Genomic DNA, 23,509 nt, shown 5'->3' on the forward strand with positions numbered 1-23,509 from the left:
AGGGTAGCAAATGCAGACCATATTCATAACCCGCTAGGTCCAGCCTAGCACCCAAACCCACCTAATTTAATTTCGGGTTAACAAAACATGACCTGAACCCCCCATACGGAAATGTGTCGACCTGAATTTTGGGTTCACAAAACACAACCTGAACCACTCATATGGGAAATGTGTCGAGTTCGGGTCAGGTTGGTGGGTCGGGTCAAGTTTTGCCTTCCATTGATCACTGGCGGAAATGACTTTAGCCATGCTGTATGCTTTCATCTTTGCTTTAGATCATGTCTTTCTGCCACTGGTGGGGTTTTAAATCCCACCGCCTCTCTCTCATATAGGTTGGGAATTTCAGGATGTTGAAGGACGTGAATATTTGTAGTTTTAACTTGTGGATAAGTGGTCATCCTCACTGCTACTGCTTGTCCCAAAATGTAAAAAAAAAAAACAATGAAATAGGGGGGAAAGAAAAAAAATGGTAACATGCCTAACATGGTATTCTGACTGCAGGATCTAGGCCATTCTTTAGGCTTCCATTGTCAGGTGGGCCAAACATTTTGGACCGTTTATTTTTATGTTCACATGCAGTCCGCCTGATGAACTTTTTCCGTTCACATGCAGCCACCTGATAAGCCGTAGAAGTAAAACTAAAACCTGGCAATCTCCTGCCTGATTCGTCAGCTCCTCCAGATTCCAAACTACAGTGACGTACGGTGATTCAGGATGGAAACCCATTCCAGAGAGTCTAAACAAACTAGACAACCCAGACGTTGACCTTTCAATACAGAAAAGGGTAGAGCCCCGGGCTCAGCACTCTCTCAGTCCAGGAGATGACAGGGGAATCCACCCGTTGGCCATGGATCCACTCCCGTACAAGCTTGTTGTCTTGGAAGAAACGCCGGCTCTCCTCGGTCCATGCAATGCATAGTTCCACATCATTCAACAATCAATCTTCAATGAGTGTTACATGTGTTTGATGAAAACTACAGTAGCTTAGTTCTTTCATTTTCCATCCATCAGGAGCTGTCCTTTTCCTTGTTCCAAGTTGCTCTTCTTTTCTTTTTTCTTTCCTTTCTTTTACTTTTCCTTTGATTCTAGTAAATGTAGCAGGTCAAACAGCTTGGTCCCCCCCACACACTGCTACTAATGCAATTCCTACTTTAAAAAGATGAAAGAAGAAAAAGAAAAGAAAAGAAGAAGCACCATTGATGTGTCACAAGAAACTTCTTTAAGCTAAAAAGCAATAAAGAAGAGTCACATGACCAAAAGGAGTCCTTAATGGATGTTGGTGTCACATGGAATTTGAAATTTCTAACAATACAATAATCCCCATATAAAAAACTTGCATGGAATATAACTCTTTAAGAAATACAAAAAGAACTCCCCCCCCAAAAAAGCAATGGATGTGATATGATATTTTTATAATACAAAATGCCCAAACATGACGCAGCCCTCTTATCTAATGTAAGCCTACTTTGATACACACCCCCTTCAAAAACAAATGCATTGTTATTCCTAGACAATGGTTTTTTTTTTTTCCTTTTAATCTCTTCCCCCTTTTTTGACAATTAAGCTTGCTTGGGCATGATCATTTGCAATGCAAGTTATTCATATCAAGAGATCAGGGGGGACTTTAAGGCCTTCAATCATCATCGCCTTATCGGGATTCTTCAGTAGCTGCTGAGGGCTGGAAGCATTGGCTTTGTCATTGGGGTCATGCCGGGGATACTCCGCGAGCATCTGGACAACCTCCCTCATTGTCGGCCGCTCAACACTGTTCTCCTGAGTGCATAGCATGGCAATGAAGAACACATGCATTGCCTCGTCCGCTGGGACCGCAGTGAGCCTGGGATCAATGATCTGGATGACTTGTTCTTTCCGACTGTTGGTGGCCCGTTTGGCCCATTGGACGATATCCACCCCATCGCCGAACTCCCCCACCGGACGACGCCCAGTTATGAGCTCCAGAAGTACCACGCCGAAGCTGTAGACGTCACTTTTCTCGTCCACCTTGAGTGTATATGCATACTCTATGACAAAATAAAATACCCCCACAAAAAACAAAAGAAAAAAAAAGAAAAAGAAAAAAAACTATTAGACAATTTTGAACATGCTTAACAAATAAATACAAGTATTAATTCAAGAGTACAAGCACTAGGGATAAGGGGCAGTTTGGGAATTTCCTAATTAGAGGGGACATTTGTGTCATTTGAGAAATTGAAGTGCATGTTTCAATCCCAAAACGAGTGGTGGAATAACCTAGGTGTAACTACATGAATAGTATATTTTAACAGTTTCTCATTTCCAAGAAAATACAAAACAATGGGTTCAAAAAATCTATGTCGGGTTTATCTTTCACGAAACTCTATACTATTTAGAGTTTACTGTTACGTTTATCTCGCCCATCTCAGATTCCGTGTCAGATGTGACTCAGATTCTGATTTCTTATGGCCTATTCCGGCACGGAAATAAGAGTCCATGGCCACAGCTCCTCGGCCGTGTAACCAAGAAAACAATAAAAGGACGAAAATGCCCTTCAACAATGCCAATTTGGGTATGTCAAAATCTCATTATGACCAAAATGATTGTGTGGGTGTGGTTGATCAAATTCGTTTAGTAAAAATAAAAGCTGTGACGTGAATCCAGGCACATATCTGTACTGTAAATGGGTCTGATATTGCTGTATCCGTATCCGACCTGCTTAGCAGCTGGTAATCAGGTGTGTGTATATATATTCAATAACCATTTGATTGGCACACGAGAGATGATAGGACCCGAACGTCCCGAGTATAAGGCCCATTTCCTACTCAAGGTGACCCACATTGTCACCAATCAAATGCTGGACGGCCCATTTTCTTACTCATTGCAATGTGATCAATCAAAGCTTGATGGGCCTGTTTTTTATTTTTTATTTTTATTTTATGGTGATAGAAGATTTGGAAGACCCCCTCAAGACCATGTGGCCTAGAACACACCCACAAACACAAATGGTATGAAATTGAATTGCAGCTAAGGTCCTTGTTTGGGTGAGATCTTTATCTTCTTCCAAATATTGCTAGTTATCCGACTTGAGATGTCGGGTGGAAATCAAGGTGCTTTGTTGTAAGTTTACTGAGCTTGCATTTGGATTCCAATAGAAATGAAACACTGCAAAATATTGTAATGTTGGGCTGTCCAAACACACCCAAAAGTCGAGGGGTACTGCTGGTTCATTCCTGGGTGTTGAACTAAACAATGGAAAAACTCATGATTTTTAAGGCCAAATATGATTAGCTATGATTGAAAGTATTAAATAATCTAAGATCAGTGTATGGACCATCTCTACCATCCAATTGGCGACAAATTCCAATCCATTTGGACCATCGAATCGATGGACTACCTCTTGGATGGTCCATGGCCTAATAAATGAACCAATTAGATGTTCCTGACAATCATTAGAAGTTCTGAGCAATGGAATGAAAGGTCCATTGATCATATAGACAGGACTACTTGATCAAGTTGACTTTTAGGCCATGGCCCCATCCAAGAGGCAGTCTGCAGTCGATTGGGTGGTCCAGATTGATGGCCATGTAAGAGCCTGAGATGGGTTGGTGCACTAATTCTCAATTTGTGATGTTCAGACAGGATCATTGCAAGAGGGAGTGAAGTATACACATACCTGGAGCAATGTAGCCATACGAACCCGCGATTGCTGACATGCACTCGGATGTGCCGCCATCCTGCAAGAACTTGGCCAACCCGAAATCAGCAACATGGGCCTCGAAGCTCGAATTCAAGAGAATGTTGTTAGATTTCACATCTCTATGAACAATCAGAGGACTGCAGTCATGGTGCAAATAACACAGCCCTTGGGCAGCTCCTATTGCAATCTTGTATCTCAAATCCCACCCCAAAAATCCACCCTTCTTCCCATGCAATGCTTCTCCCAAACTCCCATTTCTCATGTATTCATACACTAGCAGATTTGTCTGAGAATTCGAGCAGAACGCTATCAGCCGCACTATATTCCTGTGCCTGATATTCCCCAGTGTTTCAATTTCAGCTCTAAACCCATGGTCGTGGCTGTTGTTCCCAAATCCAAGCAGCTTCTTTACAGCAATCTCTTCCCCATTCGGCATTTTTCCCATGTAGACAATCCCAGCCCCTCCTCTTCCAATCACATTGCTATCCTTCATGCAGTCGAGCACATCAGAGACCATGAAGCTCAGCTTCTGAAATGCAGTCAGCTTCCACGAATCCGAACCATGTTTCTTGAAGGACCTGGCCTTGACGATCGCAGCGACAGCAAAGACTATAAAGCAAATGAGTAGGCCGAGCGCAAACACGAGCTTGAAATCGCTTGGGACTCTTTTGGGTCCAACGGTAATTGAAGTGACATTACATGGATTGTTTAGGACAAGGCCGCAGAGGCGGGGATTGCCTGCGAAGGATGACGCATTGAAGAACGCAAACTGTCCTGTTTCAGGCAGCTTCCCGGAGAGATCATTGAAGGAGAAATCAGCAGCCGTCAGGCTTTTCATGATGCCGAGCGATTTGGGTATGGTCTGGTTGAGGTGGTTTCTTGATAAATTCAGGTAATTCAGTATACGGATTTCGGCAATCTCAGATGGAATATGACCAGAGAGATTGTTCTGGCTCAAGTCTAGATAGGCAAGATGGGAGCAGCTTCCTATCCTGGGTGGGATTTCACCAGAGAACATGTTTCGGCTGAGATCAAGCCTTAGTACTTGATTCAGTTCCCCGATTGAGGATGGGATCTGCCCGGTGAATTGGTTATTGTTTAGGAGGAGAATTTGGAGGGAAGAGAAATTCGAAATGGAAGATGGGAGAGACCCAGATAGGAGATTGTTCCCTAGATTGAGCTGACTCAGTTTGGCTGGCCTAACGCTACTGTTGGTATTCTCAGAGAAGGTTCCTGATAGATAGTTGTTTTGCAACTCCACTAGATTTAGCTGAGGCAAGTATAGGAAACCATTTGGAATGCTGCCATTCAAATAGTTCTGCCCCATCCTAACTCTAGTAAGACCCAGACAAGACCCTAAGCAATCCGGAATCGGCCCAAACAGGAAATTCTTCAAGAGAATCAGTATCCTAAGCTGAGTAGAAGAACACAGGCCTTGAGGGATCATACCAGTGAGCTTGTTGGAAGACAAATCGAGAATTTGAATCTTCCCATTCTCGCCTAGCTTCTCGGGAATCACTCCTGTGAAGTTGTTCATCCACAGCCCCAGAGTGTCCAAATTCTGCAAGTCGGCGACGAAATCAGGTATCGACCCATGCAGTCTGTTCATGAACAGGTTCAAGAGTCTCAGCTCCCTGAGATTGTTGAATTCATATGGGATTTCTCCTGTGAGTGCATTGTTTGAAAGATCAAGATACATCATGCTTGTTAGGTTTCCCAACTGCTTCGGGATGGGGCCCGTTAGGAGATTCATATGTAAAAAGAGGGTGTCGAGCAGCTGTAGATTCCCCAACTGGTGTGGGATTGGCCCATCTAATTCACAGCTAGAAAGATCCAAATGAACCAAATTCATCAAATTCCCAAGTTCTTTTGGAATCCCACCTTCAAAGACATTGAAATAGCCCAAATAGAGCTGTTTTAAGTTTGTGAGATTTCCCAACTCACCTGGGATTCTTCCATGAAGATCATTGCCGGCAAGCGATAAGTACTCCAGCTCAATCAAATCTCCATAACCTGTTGGGATCTTTCCAAAGAAAAAGTTCCCACCAAGGTCTAGATATTTGATTTTCTCCAACTGCAGAATCCCCAAAGGAAGAAGAGCAGTGAAGTTGTTGTTATAAGCATCAAACACCTCCAAGTTCATCAAACCCGAGTAGTCCCAATCCAAGCTTCCATTGAACTGATTGTTTGAGATGTTCAGCAACTGCAGGTGAGTTAAATTGGAGAGCTCGATCTCGCCCCAGAAATTGTTTCCGTCGATAGAGAGCTCGACGAGCCAGTCCAAGCCCGAAATTGCAGGAGAAATGGAACCAGAGAGATTCAAATTCGAGACATTGACTGATACCACCCGGTCCCTCTCACACCGAATTCCAACCCACAAGCAGACCGAGCTCAGATTGGACACATCCCAACTGTTCAATGCGAGGTCTGAGAATTCAAATCCTTGTTTCACTGAAGCTAGGACACGGGCATCACTGATCAAGGAAGAAGAACTGAAAGTACCCAGAAGGGAAAACAGAGCAAGAACGAGGTAAGGGACCATTTTTTTCATTTTTTTTTCAGTTGGAGATCAGTTTCGGCGAATTGGGTTCCAAGGAATTTGCACAGAAGTCAGGTTTAAATGCTCGGACGGGAGCGAATTTACGAGGAAAAGAAGAAAAAGGTGGAGGAATCTGTGAGACTTCAGCTGAGTATGTTAGTCTTAGAAAATCAAGCATCTTCAAGAAGAGCCTTCACATTCAAGGAAGAACAGAAATCCCCTTTTTCCCTTTCTAGGAACAGGTATTCCTGTTTTTCTCTTTCTCTAAGCTTTGAGAAAGAGAAGATGGAGAGCTGGAATTTCAGAGCAGTGGTTTTGTAGCTGTTGCAGCTTCTTTAGATAGAGAAAAAGCCAGGAAAGGAAGGAAAGAAGTATTTTTGAAAATTCCGCAAGCGGAGAAAAAAAAAAGGCCGTTGGCTAACAGAAATTTAAAGTTGAGATTAGGGATAAAAAAGTAAAGTGATTCTCTTCTTTAAGTTAATGACAGAAATGCCCTTCACCTTTTCAAGAAATGGTAAAGGGTACCCCTTCAGGACCTCACTTTCAGGAGAAGATACAAATGCCCTTCAGCGTCAGGGAATTGACAGAAATGCCCTACAACTCCCAGTCGTGGTTCCGACTGACTACAGTGTGCGTTTGGTACAATTGGCCAAGATGTGGCAACTCATCCACGGTGAATGTGGCAGACACGCAAGCGGATCTGGGCCATGTACATTTTGGGTCCCATTGAGGATGGATGATCCTAACTGTCCAAGTGGCGGATTTTGAATGGACAGTGAAAATGACACGTATCAGGGGCCAAAACTCGATTAGTGGAATCGTACCGTCGTGATCATTCTAGTAGTGAATATTTTCTCTACAATGTGCGTCCTGTACAATCTAGTAAATGGTGTTAACCACATAACTCATCAGATTGGGAACGTGCAGATCAACCAACTGATGGACCATCTCATGCATTTGCAGCCAATGGCTGCTACTGATTGTTCAGTCTTTAGGCTTTATTTCCCTTTTCTTTTCAACCGTTCGTTTATCTGACCATCCAAAAATGGGTGAATGAATCTGATAGGCATTAGTTTTCAATTCGCATGGTTTTCCATCGATGAACCGCACCAACCGAGATTTTGTAGGGTCGATACCAGTTTCCAGATGGTATAGTAAATTGTTGCAAACGCACATTGTACCTCGCACTAAGGTTCCGCATGAAAAAAATGTAGGAGGCTAGTTCCTTGAATTACATATTTATAGCAGAGAAATGCTCCTCGCTCTCAGGGAACTGTAAGTTATGATGCACCAAGTTGCATTGGGTCATTTGTACAGTTCAATCTATCAATCTGAACCATCCATTAAGATTAGAAAATATTTTATTAGCTAGATTTTGAAAATCAGATCAAATAGATGAACCAGTTCGCCCTTGATTTGTCCTTTTTTGTATCCGTCCTTTTTCCAACCGATGGATGGGATGGCTAGGATTGCCTAATAAAATTATTCCTTTGCAATCATAAGAAATCTACGATGGGCCCTAACAAATGCATAGATCAAATTGTTGATTAGGACTATTTTTATGTGAATGATCTCGACTGTCAATATGAAATGCTATTGATCTGATTGTTAAGATTATTAGATTAGTGTGTTATTTCTATTGTAGCACATCAAATGAGCGTTGGACCTAATGAACAGTCTAGATCAATGGATAGGACTTTTTAAGTGTCCCAATCCAACTAGGAGAACTATAAATTATAGTGCTCTAAGAGGACAAGAGAGAATTTTCATGGTCCCATCATGCATGCATTGGATGAGGGACTCCCACATGCATGTGGATGTATGAAGTCCAGCATGCATCCCAATGCTACTCATTATGTCTCTGAGAGAGAGAGAGAGAGAGAGATTATAATTATGTCATCATGTCCAGATGGTCATAATGAATGGATGGCCATGATTATACATGATGTAGGAGAGTAGTAAAATGGGAAATGAAGGGAAGGAATCATTGAAGCTTTTATCTACTTTATTCTAAGGTGTGTGTTGGTGCATGGCCCACAGACATGGGACCAACTATCCATGTAATGTCTATGCATGCTTTAAGGGAATGGTCTTAAAGAGAGGGCTGAAAAGTAAAGGGAAGATGTGCTTAGATCTCCCACTTCAAAAAATCCATCTCTCCTCCTTACCCCCCTCTTCACATGGAAAAGAGTGCTCTTGTATCACTTGAATGGGCTATACATGTCTTTCCAAGGTGGCCCTTTATTTAATAGGTTTAGGGCTTAGGGCTTTAGCTTCCACCCTGGCTCAAGTTAGGGTTGATGACTCATCCGAGTCAGCTCCGACTCGGTCCAGTCTAATCCACTTTGACACAATGAGTGAGCAGTACTGCAAATCATGGTTTTAAAACTCACTAACTAGACCCAAAACTCGTCCAAATCAATTCAACTCAGTGAGATTTTAAGCCAAGTAATTAAAAAACTCAATTTTGCAAGTGTCACAGTCTTACTTGGGTAGACTCATTGAGTTGACTCACTAACTTGGTTAACGTAATTAGCAATGACTTGTGCTGAGTCACTCACCTCAAGTCGAACCGATGGCCCTGTGAGGATTGCTAATACCCTCCACCAGCAAGCTATGGCACATATAGATGCCTGTTTTTTAATTTTATAATGCCCATAAAAAAATAACTACTTTAAATATTCTTTCCTATCTTTGGATGTTTTAATTTATAGTTATTAATCATAAGCGGTGTCAGGTGTAGACTCAAATGAACATTGAATTGAAAAGCGATTATTGTTATATTATAGGTCTTAGGAATGATTACGTTTCAATTACAAGTCTTTGAAAATAATTATGAAAATAATATAGCTTGAATATTAAGATTTTCATAGTGATTACATTCCAATTACAAGTCTTGAGAACTATTATTACTTTTATATTTCTAAACTATAGTGTAAATAAACTCAACTCGCTTGATTCGGATGAGTCACACCTGGTTCAGGTGAGACAATTCCACTTAGGAAAGAACAAAGTACAAAGAAAAAACATGATTGGACCAAAGGCAACGGTGCTTCTCTTTGAAAGGTCACCATTCCGTTCTGTGGTGTGTAGAAAGCCTTTTGTAGGGTCGCTATCTACAGCGATTAAGGACTGGTGAATACCTTTTGAGGGGTCGCCATCTCAGCCCTCTGACGTGGTCACCATATCTTACTATGGCCATCCACATACATTCAAGGAAATAATCCAAGGTGTGAGTGGAGTCCGTGGACCATCCACCATTTTAGTATTTCATGTCTGGCTAAATTGTGGCAAGTCATCCACCGCACACTTGCGTACTAATCTGGACCGTCCAAGTTGTCAGTCCCATCGCAGATGGTTCACATGGCTAGAATTGCCTCGGATGAGTAAATCGGTCAATCCGGGATTAGATGGTTAAAAAGAGAATGGCCAATATGGCCCTATCAGTGACCTATTCATGCTACGAGCCATGATGGTTCCCTGCTTACTGCGGTCAAAAGTTAGGTGTGGACCACCGTGATGTTTGTGTGAAATCCACTCCCAATGAGCTCAAAATGAGGGGGGTCTAAAACTCAAGTGGGCTTCACCGACCTCAAACAGCGAGGATTGAGCTTCCAACCTTGAAACATTCACGGGGCTATAAAAGTTTTGTTTCACATTAAAATTTTTATATTTTTGATTTATCGGAATAACCTTACGAAGGATTTAGATGGTATATATAATTTACAGTGTAGGTCGTACCCACCTTTTCCTTTTATGTGGCCCACATAAGTTTTGAATTTGCCTCATTTAGATTGGGTGGATTTCTCACAAACGTCACATTGGGCTCCACCTAGCTTATGACAACATGAACTTCCTGTTGCACCACTGATAATAACAAGAATTGAATAGCCAGTTATGTAGTTGCATCTGATTGGCCAGCATATTACCGTCAAAGATAGGTTAAAGTTATTTCTATGCCTGGCCAAACAACTTTTAAACATAATTTATGTGGGGGGCAATCGGACACCAACCTGCCATCTAATCAAATCCTATCGTATAATCACATATCTAAGACGGTAAAGGCCATTGACTCTCTGAGTACTGCATTCATATGCACCAGGCAGGATGGGCACTAAACGACTTTCAAACATAATTTATCTGGGCCATGTTTGACAGAGATCTGCTGTCCAGTCAAATCTCATCTTTTGAAAGGTATTAGCTGAGATAGTGCCCAACAAAAGAGCTACATAAGCTATCAATCAGCCGCCTTAAAAGGGATGGATAACCGTTCATTTGCATGACTTAAATATTTAGACACTTGAAATACAGGTAACTAAAGCTAAACCATCCAAATTAAGTGGATTATGCACCCAAGATCAAACTAACCTAACTTGATTTCTCAACTGGCTGATTGTTGGACATCTAATGGACGGTTGAAATGAAAGGGAGTCAATGGTCCTTAAAAAAACAGATGTTCTTGAATCGGTAGTCAGGATGGTTCAAGTAATCCGATTTGGAGGTACGACCTATGCCCAATGGGTCCCACGACGATTTGGATGGTCTAATTTGAGTCACATGTATGACACACCTATTGCATGCGTATGGACCATAAAAAATCTGTCAGATTATCATATCACACTCCTTTGTAGCCTGTTTCTTCGTAGGTTCTCAGGTTGCCAACTCATCATGTCTTAAGAGCCTCAGATAGAATCCATCGATACTCTGGTGGGTATGACCATCCAAGTGCATGTAAGAAATCAGTATCCCTCGTATAGCGGATTGCCTGGTGACTCGATTCCGTAGGTCCCACCGTAATGTATGTGTTTTATCCACGCCCTCCATCCGTTTTTCCAGCTTATTTTAGAACATGAATTAAAAAAGGAGATAGATCCAAAGCTCAAGTGGACCACATCATAGTGTGGATTGAATACTTAAAGTTGAGAACTTCTTTAGGGCCATGTAAGTTTTGGATCAAGGTGATATTTATGTTTTCCCTTAATCTAGGTCTATGTGACATTATGAACAGTTTGGATGGAAAATAAAGATCATGGAGGACCCTAGGTAGGTTTCAATCAGTGGGCTTCATCATCCCCACTGTTTCACGGAGTGTGGTCCACTTAAGTTTTGGATCTGCCTTGTTTTTGGGATCACTTGCTAAAATGAGCAGTGAAAACGGATGAACGGCATGGATAAAACACATACATCACTGTAGCCCCAGAGGGTCGGGACCCGGTCACCAGCCAATCCAAGTCCGCATGCACCAGGAATACGCGCACATCTATCCGTACTTTGCAAACCGCGGTCTTCAGGGGTCTAAAAGCCTGAGTGAACGGGTTATTCTAAGCTCGAAACTGGTCAAAGAAAATGGTTGGATAAAAAGTAGCGGACGACCGTCCGTATTCAACAAATACCTGATTTCCCTTGACCAGAGATTAGGAGCGTCTAAATAATCTGATTTTGTGGCTGTGCGCCATTTACAGTGGACCATGATTCATAAAATATATTAGTTGTGGTATGTGTTGGTGGTCTGTCTCGGCTGTACATACAGGCGTGACAGGAATTGTGGCTTAATTCTAACTAAACAACTACGACCCATGTGCCAAGATAGATAGACACGTAGTGTTGTAACCTAAATACGATGAAATCAGTCACCTATTTAACCACTTGCCCAATGTATAAATAGGATCGGACAATATTTGAATAGTAGGATTTGCACATTTGCATTTCGTATTAAAGAACTTTTTAATATAGATAAAGTAAAATGAGAAGAGAATTCTTACAATCGGTTACAGAGAACAGCTGCAAAACAACTTTTCAAATAGAGAACTTGATCTAGTACCGTGCTATCATAAAAATTACAGTTAAAATCATTAGCTACTTTATTAGCATCATGGATTATACTACGTAATGTAAATAACATGTTAAAATAAAATATTACACTAAAAAATGTAATTTGCTTGATAGGAAAAATAAAAGATTAATTATAGAATGTAAATTGACCGGTACTTAAAATGATAATTGAAATGTAATGTATTTGTTTTGATTTGGTTAGTATAAGACGAGTTCTTTCCTATTGAATTCCTTTGTTATTTATAACTTCAATATAATTATTTAGGTCTTTCTCATGTTTCGATGGTTGCTATAACCTCTCACTACTATTTGACTTCATTTGTTTCTTATTCCATCATCTATCCCATATTGCTTTTTAATAATTAATTCTCCAACGGTTGATTAGCCAATAATATTATGCTTTTTATACGTTAATATCACTATTTACTAAGAAATCTTTTCAAATATTCAAATGCACCATCCAAGTTTATAAGGTTAACAAGCAAGCTATCTGGATTGGCTTAGCTTAGGCCCCCGAGGAAGGAGGATAATGAGGATGAACAACGTGTGTGGATTCCACGTGTACAGTAGTCCCGTGTGCATGTTAGTGGTTGCTATGGTGATTGACCATTAAAATCTTTATGTGGGTCACAAAAGTATTGCATCAAGCTGATATAAGTATTTTCCCTTCATCCAGGTCCACGTGACATAATCAACTGATTGGATGGAAAATAAACATTACGCTGTGCCCTATAAAATTTTTAATGGTGGGCGTTCAATGATCTCAATTTCCTGTGGTGTGGTCCACTTGAGATTAGTATTCGTTTCATTTCTATCCCCATGTCTTAAAATGAGCTGGAAAACATACGGACGGTGTAGATATACAGCACATAGATCGAGGTGGGCCCCAAAGAAAAGTCCCGACGGAACTCGGTCCGGTCCCGACCTGACTGAATCCGCGCCCCCGAGCATTACGTGGCGTTTTCCTCTCACGCGTCGAGAACGCGACCTGAAAACTGTCAAAATGGTGGACGGCCACGTTTACAAAACGAGCACACTTTTCTTACTCGTGCCAATGTGGTGTATATGTGCCAGATCCAATCCGTTCATAAAAAAGACCACATTCGTTATATGTACTTTCTAAAAAATCAGGATAATCTGGTACTCATATGGAATGTATACGAACGAATGAAAAGGATGGTTAAGAGAAATTAACTACCGTCCAAATTTATATTTCTTACTTGATAATCAGATCATCTTGATATTCAAGGAATGGAATCCGTACAGGGAGATCTGCCTAATGAGCGGCTTGGATCTTGCACAAGTGGTCCAGGATTGCTAGAGGGAGATGCGAGGGCCAAAATCATGTGCGCTTAGTATGCCAGAAGCACAGGACTGGTAGTGGTCAGAGACCTTTAAACGTAAAAAACGTAAAAAAATCTGACAATCCCATGCATGGCATTTTCTCGAAAGAGAGTGGCTGAAGAGGGCCCATCATCTCAAAAAAGAGGGTGTGCTTGTTCAAAAACATGTTGGCAAAAATCCAACCCTCTTCCTTCTTTCCTGAGAATGTGTTTGCACTTCACATCTTTGGAGGCCGGCTCTGATTCGCCGCGCTGGATCGGAAGATAAGTTCATATTCCAATAACTAATATGTGAAATTTGAAAGTTGAATCCGATCCGTTCATATGGTTCTCTTTCTATTTTAGCTGAAAATGATCACATCGAAAAATTATTATCCTATCCATGAGTTTCTCATCGACCGCCGATTTGTGGGTCAATTCCACATGGTATAGAACATCCATTTGGTTTGACTTTCGAAACGAAGCAATAAATGGAGTTTTCTCAATAAATGGACGGTCTAGATTCATAAAAGTATCTCTTAGGTAAGCATTTTTCCTTCGATGGATGCTGCTTTGAATCTGGCAGGCTGAAGGGAAACTCTCTTCTTATTATTACCATCTTATTAAGATGAAAGGAGGAGATGAACATGAGAGAGTAAAGAAAAAGACAAAAAGGAAAAGAAGGGAGGGGATTAAAGTGAAAAATAAATAAATACATAAATAAAAATAAAAGAAAAAGCAAAAATATTGGAAATTCAATCCCTTTAAGACCTTTGGAATGCCAAAGAAGCTTTCTTTCACCTTGGCTTACAGGACAAGGAAGTATCTTTGGAAGGTGCCATGGACCACGGTCAGCAAAAGAAAGCATCTCAAGTGCACCAGGCCAACTCAAGCTACTACAACTATCACAATCCCCACTCTCTCCCACATGTGCCAATGCCTCACATGTAAAAGAGATCCACGCCATTCATCGACTGAGTCCAACCGTATTCATGTCATCTGGGCCATCACTGGCTCGCATGGATGTGTAAAAGAAACACATGGTTAATTAGCAGGAACTGATCCATGGTCAGTGTTCGATTTACACCTGCGGTGATGATCAGACCAGCCTGATTTTAAGATGGTGCCGAATACAGATTGGGGTCCATGTAATGAACGGTCCGGATTCGGAAATCAAGTGCCACATTGGTGCATGCAGGTCGAGTATGTTGGCTCGAGTAGCCAGGTGAATGTGGAGAATAAAGGCATACTTAAACTATTCACATGAAATGAATGCACGCCTCCCTAGTATGATGGCAGTAGGGATGCAGTGTAGCATAGTGAGCTTTTTTTCTTCCCACTCACAGATCTTTGATTTTTCAATTCAATGGCTACCCAAACACTCCTTTAATTTTATATATATCATAATATATGGGGATCTCTCGAAAGCCCAACTTCACACACATTGTGGCAATAAGACAATCAACGTGTGATTGAACCCTTAAGCAGTACACATGCACCCAAAAAAAAAAAAAAAAGCTCAGTGGAAATCGTACTTCGAATTTCATCCTTGGGCTCTAAAACCATGAACTTATATTTAAATCATTGTAATTAAAATACCTAAAAGCTAAGGTATATATTCTTGGTACTTGACTACTTTATAAAACTATAGGACATTTTTTTTTTTCTTTTAATAGAATGTCTCAAACGTTTTGGTTTAGGGTGCATTTGGTTGCACCAGATATCATGAAATCTCATGATTGTCGGTCTAATTTAATGCAAAATATAGGAATTCATGGTATCTGGTGCAATGAAACTTACCATTGAAAATAATATTACGATATGATGATTTGGGTTTTTACGGATATGATCTTGCTAGGGAAAGATAAAAAGAAAAAAAAAGAAAGAGAAACTCTCGTACACAAGTGATACAAGCAAAACAAGCTACGAGATAAAAGAACAAGCATAGATTTTTACGTGGTTTAACAATATTACTTCTATTAATAATAGTAATACTATACTTTTTTTTCTTTAAAACATGAGAAAAATAAAGAGTATAAGACTTTAGATTTTTTTGGTCTCTTATTATATGCAAATCCCTCTCATAAAAGAAGATGTTTTCCTTTTACATGTGTTTTTCCTTTTATAAATAATAAATTACAAGAGAATTAATTTGCTTTGATGCTATTAAAACCAGATGTCACGCCTTTTAGATATAGTAGAAGAGGGAAGTTTCCAATTCTGTAACCTCCTGCATGCATGCAGAGGTATGCCATGGTAGGAGATTTTTGCTTAACTAGCTACTTTTCATTTTTAGGCCTACCACATCAAAGAACTATGTTTAAGTAGCTCTTTATTGAATTTAGGCTCTTACCATCTCATGGCCACGGATGTCACTTCATCCTAGTGTGGAGAAACCAATGAATGATTAGATGGCATATAGATACGATGGTGGGCCTCACACAATCTGTAATTTTTCTGTTACGAGCGTCCTGCTTAATGGCGTGGTGCACCAAAGTTTTGGATTGGCATGCTTATTGGGCTCTAAGCTTACCTTGGAGCAGACCTAATATATATGTTGGATGGCACACTTATATGACCATGGCCCCAACACAGCTCAGCCAACTATAGTGGATCATCTATATGTACTTTCATCTATGCAATATAAAAGATCTCAATGCAGCTAGTTGGAATGCTGAAGTTACAGTCCAGCCAGACTTTCAAGAATGTGCGCCATGAGATTTTGCCTACATGAAAATGACCTAGCACCAAAATGAGGCTGATGCACTCTCATAAGGTGAGCTATACAGGCACTTTGAATCATACTATAGTTGGGTTCCAACCCACGGTTTAATGGTAGACATAGCACATTTCAACACTGAGGTCATGGGTTCAAGTCTTCATCTTGTATGTGTTAAAAAAAAATAATAATAAATAAATCATACTTCCAGTTGTATGTGTGTATAATGATAGTTATGCCACATCCATTATTCAGGTGGCTACACAAGTGGAAATTATGTGCAAGGGATGCCCACCATCCAAACTGTTTCACTTGGTATGGCCCACATATAAATCACAGTTGGGCTTAATTGTAGGGCCAACTGTTTCCTTTCATATGGCCTACGTGAACATAACAATGGATGAAACAACTGATGGTCGGATAGGATTGTAGATAAACATCATGGTGAGCCCTGTAAGGAAAAAATAAAATAAAATCAAGGGTATGCATCCCCTCCCAACTATTTCTCTTTTTATGGCTAACCTAAATTACGATTCTATGAATCTGCCTAGTTTTTCAGCCCTATTGCTAAAAACATAATGATGGCCCGCCTGAGCAATTTTCTGACACATAAGGTATCCTGTCTTCAAGTGTGTGTGTCACACATGCACATGTACGCACACGCGCACACACACAATATGGCCCAAATGGTTGGACTGGCTTGGTTGGATATTGTACACACTTGATATGTTGCCATTAATTCAATAATGTCTCACCTGCAAGTAGTTGTAGATTGGAAGATTGTGCAACTAGTTCTTGTGGGGCCAATCATGGTGTATGTATGACATCTAACCTGTCTGGTAGGATAGGTAGCCCTCCCTTGAAAATGGGACACTCCAAAATTGAGGGAAATACCCACATCAACTTCAAGTATTCTGGGTGGTTGTCCATTGTTTCCTTTGGTGTGGCCGGGTTAACCTATTTTTAAAGCATCTCATTTCATGAAAGATGGAGGGAGGTATCATATACATGGTTTTAACACAACCCCAAGTTCCATATCAACTTGGCCCTTTTTGGGTGGTTATCTGTTGTTTCCTTTGGTTTGATCTGGTCGGCCCATTTTTGGAGCATCTCATTTTCACGAGACTGAGAAAGTTACGTATCATATACATGGTTTTACGACGAGTCCGAGTTGGGTGAGACTCATTTGAGCTGACTCAGACTCAGTGGGACTAAATTTGGTTTTAATACAGCGGGGCACAGCTTTGGTGGTTCCGACATTACATCCATTCTGTCCATCCATTTTGATAGGTCATTTTAGTGTAACATTCAAAAAATTAAGTATACCCAAAATTTAGGTGGACCACACTACAAGAAACAGTGTTGATTGAACACCCACCATTAAAAACGTCTTGGCCGGGACCACCGGAATGTTTATCTACCATCCAACATGTTGATAAGGTCAAAAAGACCTGAATGAACGGACCAAACAAATATCAGCTTGATCCAAAGCTTTCGTGGCCCACAAGAAGTTTGTAATGGTCGATCACCACTGTTTCCTATAGTGTGGTCCACCTAAGATTGGGATATTCTTCATTTTCGTAATCATGCACTAAAATGATCTTTCAAAACGGATGGACGGCGTAGATGTAAGGCACATAGACCATGTACCCCTAGGAGTCACCCAGTCTTTTTAACCATTATTATACAGTGAGGTCTCACGTGCGCTGAACATCCTTGGCACGTGCGTGAGAGAGAGACCATAAACAAAATCCATAACAGTCTCCCCATCTATAATTTAGAGAGAGAGAGAGAGAGAGAGAGAGAGAGAGAGAGAGAGAGAGAGAGAGAGAGAGAGAGAGAGAGAGAGAGAGAGAGGACATAGACAAAATCCAGAAACAGTCTCCACATCTATGATTCTGGTTCCTCTTTATGGCAATCCCCCACCATTGATTGATCAAAGTAGTGGACGTCCACGTCACCTTTGAATGTATGTGACTCAGCTGTCTCGTGTGCCATTTCGCACTCATTGCCAACACTCAATTTCCCTTTTCACTCCAACATTTATTCACTTGCCTTCTACATTATTACATCCATAGACTATAAGTCATCTCTACATTATTTGGCAGGAAAAAAAAAAAACAACAACAAATGCCCCCATAAAATCATTGTACTCAAATCTCTTTCATTGCCTCTTTGAAAAAACATGTATGTGTGGGACACACTCACTAAAGTACTCCTTTGTATTTTGCAACTCTTTGAAAGAGAGAAAGACTTTGATACTCTGGCAGAGTGGGATGGATGATGCTCAGGCCCTTATATATTACTAAGAAATTACATATTAAGTTATCTAAACTATGGGTCCCAAAGTTAAGATACGTCGTGAATAAAAAATTGCATTTATTTGATCATTTGGTTATCACATTATTGTACATTTATATTGAACAGTTTAAAATGAAAAATATCAATTTCAATAAACTAGTTTTCCGAGAATCAAAGGTTAGGATTGCTTATTTTGGAGATATTACTTACAGTGGGTTCCAGTTGTACTTTTAATGTATGGTATATGTATAATTTGTGAGTGCTGGACTATCAAGTGTTATATGTTGGAGGAGTATCAAATAGCTCCCATTGGGTCAAAGGCATAAGTTTTATTTTCTGTGCACTTAGATTTTAAGACGTAAAAAATAAGCGCATTACGAAGGCAAGATGAAGGAATATTGACTCTTCTTTGGATATATATAAGGGGAAGGAATATTGACTCTAGCCTACTCTACTCATATTGGAGGAATTGTATTTAAGTAGGTAGCCCACGTGCATGTCCATGGCACACATGGATATGATAGATGACATTCATCAGGTGGACCTTGTCGTGTTAGGTGCCCGGCCAAATCATACTGGTCCACTTATCAGGTGGGCCACAGGTGTAACGAAACAATGATCTTTTGAAAAAGACTAAACGTCAGCATCATGGACTAAAGTATCAAATGATGTCATTCGGTGTCACCCTAGTCGTATTAATATTGGTTGAAAGCCGGAAATTTGCTTGCCCAAAATAGGTGGCTCGCCCCAGTATGGTCCAATTCATCTTGACTTGAGATAAGCCTGTAACTTACTCTTAACTCATTTTTACTTTAAATAAGTTGCATTGCCTTAAAACAAATTATTTGTTAAAAACAATAGTATAAAAAATATTTAAACAATAATAAATCAAAGAAATATGGAACGACATACTTGTTTAGACAATCACAAATGTAATAATTTGGTAGATGATAAATTTGATTTCTTGTTAGAACGAGGCCTGGATTCAATAGATTCTATTGAGATAATTCATGCTCATTTGTAAGCTCCTAGCACATTATCCCCAAGATATAATCGTTCGGTATGTGGTCTCGACAACTTGCCCAATCTGCCTGAAATGCAACATCGACACTAGCACCACACCTTGAGAGAAAAAAGAGAATAAATTTCAAAGAAACAATAAGAAAGAAGGTTTTGCACCACACCTTTGCACATGGTGGATAAATATCACACATACAGCATGGGAGAAGAATGGTGGAGATTGAGTAGATTTCCACTCTCTCTCTCTCTCTCTCTCTCTCTCTCTCTCTCTCTCTTCAAAAAATTGTTCAAAGGAGTGGGGACATCCAAGGGATATTCTTCTCATCTCTGATAAGATAATACTTATAAGGAAGGGGTATGATTTTAGTAGTACATCTAGTATATTGCTCTGCTCTCCTATGAACTTCAATCTAACCTAATATGAGAGAAGTCCGTTGATCAACATCATCTATATTGTTCACTCCCCAAGTATAGGGTTGTGATGTAGTAATAAACTCGGTAAGACTGAGGTCGAATCCACAGGAACTGAAACTTGTACGTTTCCTGAAACTAGGTAGAAATAGAACTAGCCTAAGATGCAATCTAAATCAAATAGAATTTAAGAAATAATTGTGGAATAATTATCTAAAACTTTAAACAATTCAGGGGAAGAAAACTAGGGATTTAGAGGATCCACTTGCAGAGATCAGGGAGATCTTATGCCTACTTCAGAAATCATGAAAATTAACTAGACTTCCTTTGATATAGTTTTCAAGAGGTGAAAGGTATATGAATTAGAATGGATTCCATCACCAAACCATGCCCAGGAGACAAAGTAAACAATAAAATTAAACTAATTACCAACCAACCAACAATGTATGGAGATCAAGAAGGGTACTGTCATCCTACCATGCCCATGGGACAATGATAAACAACAGGGCTTCCTGACTTCATAAACATAAAAAGGGGAAAGAAATACTCAAAGCCATTGCAAACCCATTGTATTTTCAGTCACAACAGACCATTAAAGACTACGAAAAATATTCCTTTAATAATCAACTAAATCAAATTCAGTTTATGAATTTTTAAATTAAAGGCACAAAGTAGGATCTCTCATCTCGCTACAGGCTTCACCTCTTAGCCCTAGCTAAGAGGTTCAGCCCAACATGAATGGGATGGATCTCTTAAACCAAAAACAAAACAAAAAGAAAAAGAAAAGAAAAAAACTACTATCTTTCTCTCTCTCTTTCGTTTCGCCTTGAAGCTCCAAACCGAGATCCTCCTGCTCCCAAAACCGAGAGCTCCAAAGCTTTTCCAGCTTCTTCCGATGCCCAAGCTCCCTTTCTTTTCCCCTTTTATCAGGACTTGGAGGCGTGGAGAGAGTCCTGCTGTAGATGTGCATAGCTCCTTGCGTGAATCAGTTTACGCAGCCAGGAACGCACGTCCCTGTTCTGACGCCGTGTAATGATATGAATGGACGATCTGCTTCGTTCAGTCTTCATATCTCTGATCGGCCACACCACAGGAGTGATTCGAGCCGTTCATATGGTCAGACCGATCTTCGCCACGGTTGCAAAAATGGCCCGGAACTTTGGTCGCGCGCACAACAGGGCCTGCGTAAATCGGCTTACACTGATGTACTGGTGGGGCCCACTCAAGATAACTTTTGAGAAATCCACTCCATCCACCAGATTCCCCTCGGAATTTCGGTCAGGAAGGTATGGTTTTTGCCTTCCGTTGGTGCGGTCCATAGATTTTTCTCCCTATCGTCCGTCCTGCTTTTAGACTGTTAAAATCCGATCCACGTTACTTTTTCAGAAAATTCCACCTAAGTGAGGGTCACGCCCTCCTTCTGGATTCAATGGACGGTCCAGATTTATGATTTGGATGCAAACTGGGCCCCACTGCATGGAACCGGCGGACGGCGTGAGTACGCTGTCCGTGTTTGAGTTGGAGAAGAAGACGTGTTGCCATGCAGTCTTAGTGCAAAAAGTGTACTATGTACACTGTATGATGATTATGAGAAATCCACACCATCCATCTTGTTCTTCTCATGATTTAAGGCGTTGAGACCGAAGATGAGGAGTATCCAGAGATCAGGTGGGTCCCAGATCAGTAAATTGTAGGCTGATCTGTCCGTTGGGCCCCTTCCACAGCGATACAATGGATGAAAATTTACGTGTACGGTTAATTTATGACCCTCAGGCCATATATAAAGTTTTGAGCTGATCGGATGGCGAGAACCCTGTAATCTTGCATTTTGGACGTCTTTTGGGCTACTTAAGCTTCAATTTCTCAATTTTCTTGGATCCCTGGCGTGTAAATCTGTCGATCTTGGTCTCCTAGGGTTCGTCCCATGCTCTGGTGCTTTCAGACCATTAAATCAATGCTTTTAGTACCCTTTTCGGTCCAGGCTCGTACATACACTCTGCATTACAAACACGATTAATCAGGCCATTAAGCGGTATCATGCGTGTAAATCTATGCAATCAACTAGGTCTGATATGCAATATTTGACCCTCAACATAACCTCCAACCAGCATTTTGCTAGTCCCGAGCAAAGTATGCGAAAAATAAGTTAAGAATTACAGAACAATTTATAAACTCGAGTGATTTTTGCAGAGTAATCCAGATATGAGAATTTTTAGATTCATGATTGTTGGATATTACTTTCTCCTAGACTCCAGCGCACGGTAAACTTCATAATCAAGTTCAAAGTATTATTCCATTAATTAGAAAAATTCTAACCATTGAGATCTATGAATGTATAGTCTAATCTCGACTTGTCAACATTAAGATTCACCTTGATATTTAAGGATATCATTGGTAACAACTAAGAGAATTCACGATAACTCAACTTGGCTTACATATTATCTTTTTATTCTTTTAATTTTTTGATTTTTTCCTTAGAAGTAACGCCAAGAAGAGGGATCAGATCCTCACCTATAGGGAGCAAACCTAAGGTAAAGACTGTACACCCAACTTTTTCACATATCATTCATGGGGAATCGAATCCTCACCTATAGGGAGCAAACCTATGGTAAAGACTGTTCGCCCAATCCATTCAATTTTCCAAGTTGGTTCCTTTCATGTTTAGTGATTACCAAGTTAATCTTTCAATATCAAACTGAAACCTTAATATGCACGCGAGATGTGTCCTGCGAATTCATGTCTCAATCAATGTTTACAATTTCTAGTAATGGATTAACGATTCAAACTTAGCTGTGAAATTTGATAGATAACTGAATCCAAGAGTCATAAAGTACCAATATCACGCATCTTGTAGTTCTAAATTCAAGATGGCCGTCAAAATCGCTTCGAATTTATATGAAATTCTAGAAAAATTTAAAAATTTTCACAATTTTTGCTCAAGACTAAGAAAATACTGATTAGGAAACCTAATCTCCCACCCCCAACCTAAAATCTACATTGTCCTCAATGTAAAAGAAATAAGCATGTGATGCACATGGGACAAAATAAGTAAATGAGAAGTGATGGAAAGATAATACCTGGATGAAATAATCAAGAGGCTTTCCAAAGATATCTACGTAAGAGCAGGTCAGCACAAGAGAGAAACGAACAGAAGAACAATGAAATCCTACTTACACCACTTTCGTAGGTGCTCTCGATTGCATTTAGCGTATGCAACAAGCCTTTAAACCCCTAGGTTACCCCTAGTGGACGAGTTGTAGTCTCGTGAGGGTTTGCAGTAATGTTACCCACAAACATTTAACTAACTAATGAAATGAAGAGCTGGGTTGCCTCCCAGGAGCGCTAAGTTTACCGTCTTCAGCCAGACAAATAAAGCAACTACTCTAGTCCTAAGAAAACAGGAAACCTACCTATACCTCCATCAGACTAGGAGATCAATCCTGGTAAACAGGATCAGTCAGAGGCATGGACATGTCCTCTGAATCAAATTTCTCGACAAATGGTTTCAATCGATGGCCATTGACTTTAAACTCCTTGCCATTGTCGGGATCTCTTATCTCAACGGCCCCATGAGGAAAAACAGTAACAACAATGTAAGGGCCGGTCCAACGAGATCGAAGCTTACCCGGAAAGAGATGTAATCGAGAATTGTACAAAAGGACCTTCTGACCAGGCATGAATGATTTTCGTAA

General features: G+C 40.4%; 1 protein-coding gene across 1 annotated transcript; it reads right to left on the reverse strand.

Annotated features, from left to right (window-relative positions):
- Window positions 1-1,325: 1,325 nt before the first annotated feature.
- Window positions 1,326-6,593, reverse strand: LOC131236761 (leucine-rich repeat receptor-like serine/threonine-protein kinase BAM1). The gene is made up of 2 exons (XM_058234176.1): window positions 3,650-6,593; window positions 1,326-2,021 (listed from the first exon to the last, which is right to left on the reverse strand). The coding sequence occupies exons 1-2, from the start codon at window positions 6,222-6,224 to the stop codon at window positions 1,600-1,602; spliced, it is 2,997 nt and encodes a 998-aa protein (XP_058090159.1). The 5' UTR covers window positions 6,225-6,593; the 3' UTR covers window positions 1,326-1,599.
- Window positions 6,594-23,509: the final 16,916 nt, after the last annotated feature.

This window comes from Magnolia sinica, chromosome 2 (assembly GCF_029962835.1).
Source record: "Magnolia sinica isolate HGM2019 chromosome 2, MsV1, whole genome shotgun sequence".
NCBI lineage: Eukaryota > Viridiplantae > Streptophyta > Magnoliopsida > Magnoliales > Magnoliaceae > Magnolia > Magnolia sinica.

Excerpts from the sequence above, each read along its gene's own strand:
- LOC131236761 (XM_058234176.1), bottom strand. The coding sequence starts at position 6,224 with ATGAAAAAAATGGTCCCTTACCTCGTTCTTGCTCTGTTTTCCCTTCTG. Across the intron at positions 2,022-3,649 it reads GTATGGCTACATTGCTCCAG|AGTATGCATATACACTCAAG; the intron begins GTATGTGTATAC and ends ATTTTGTCATAG.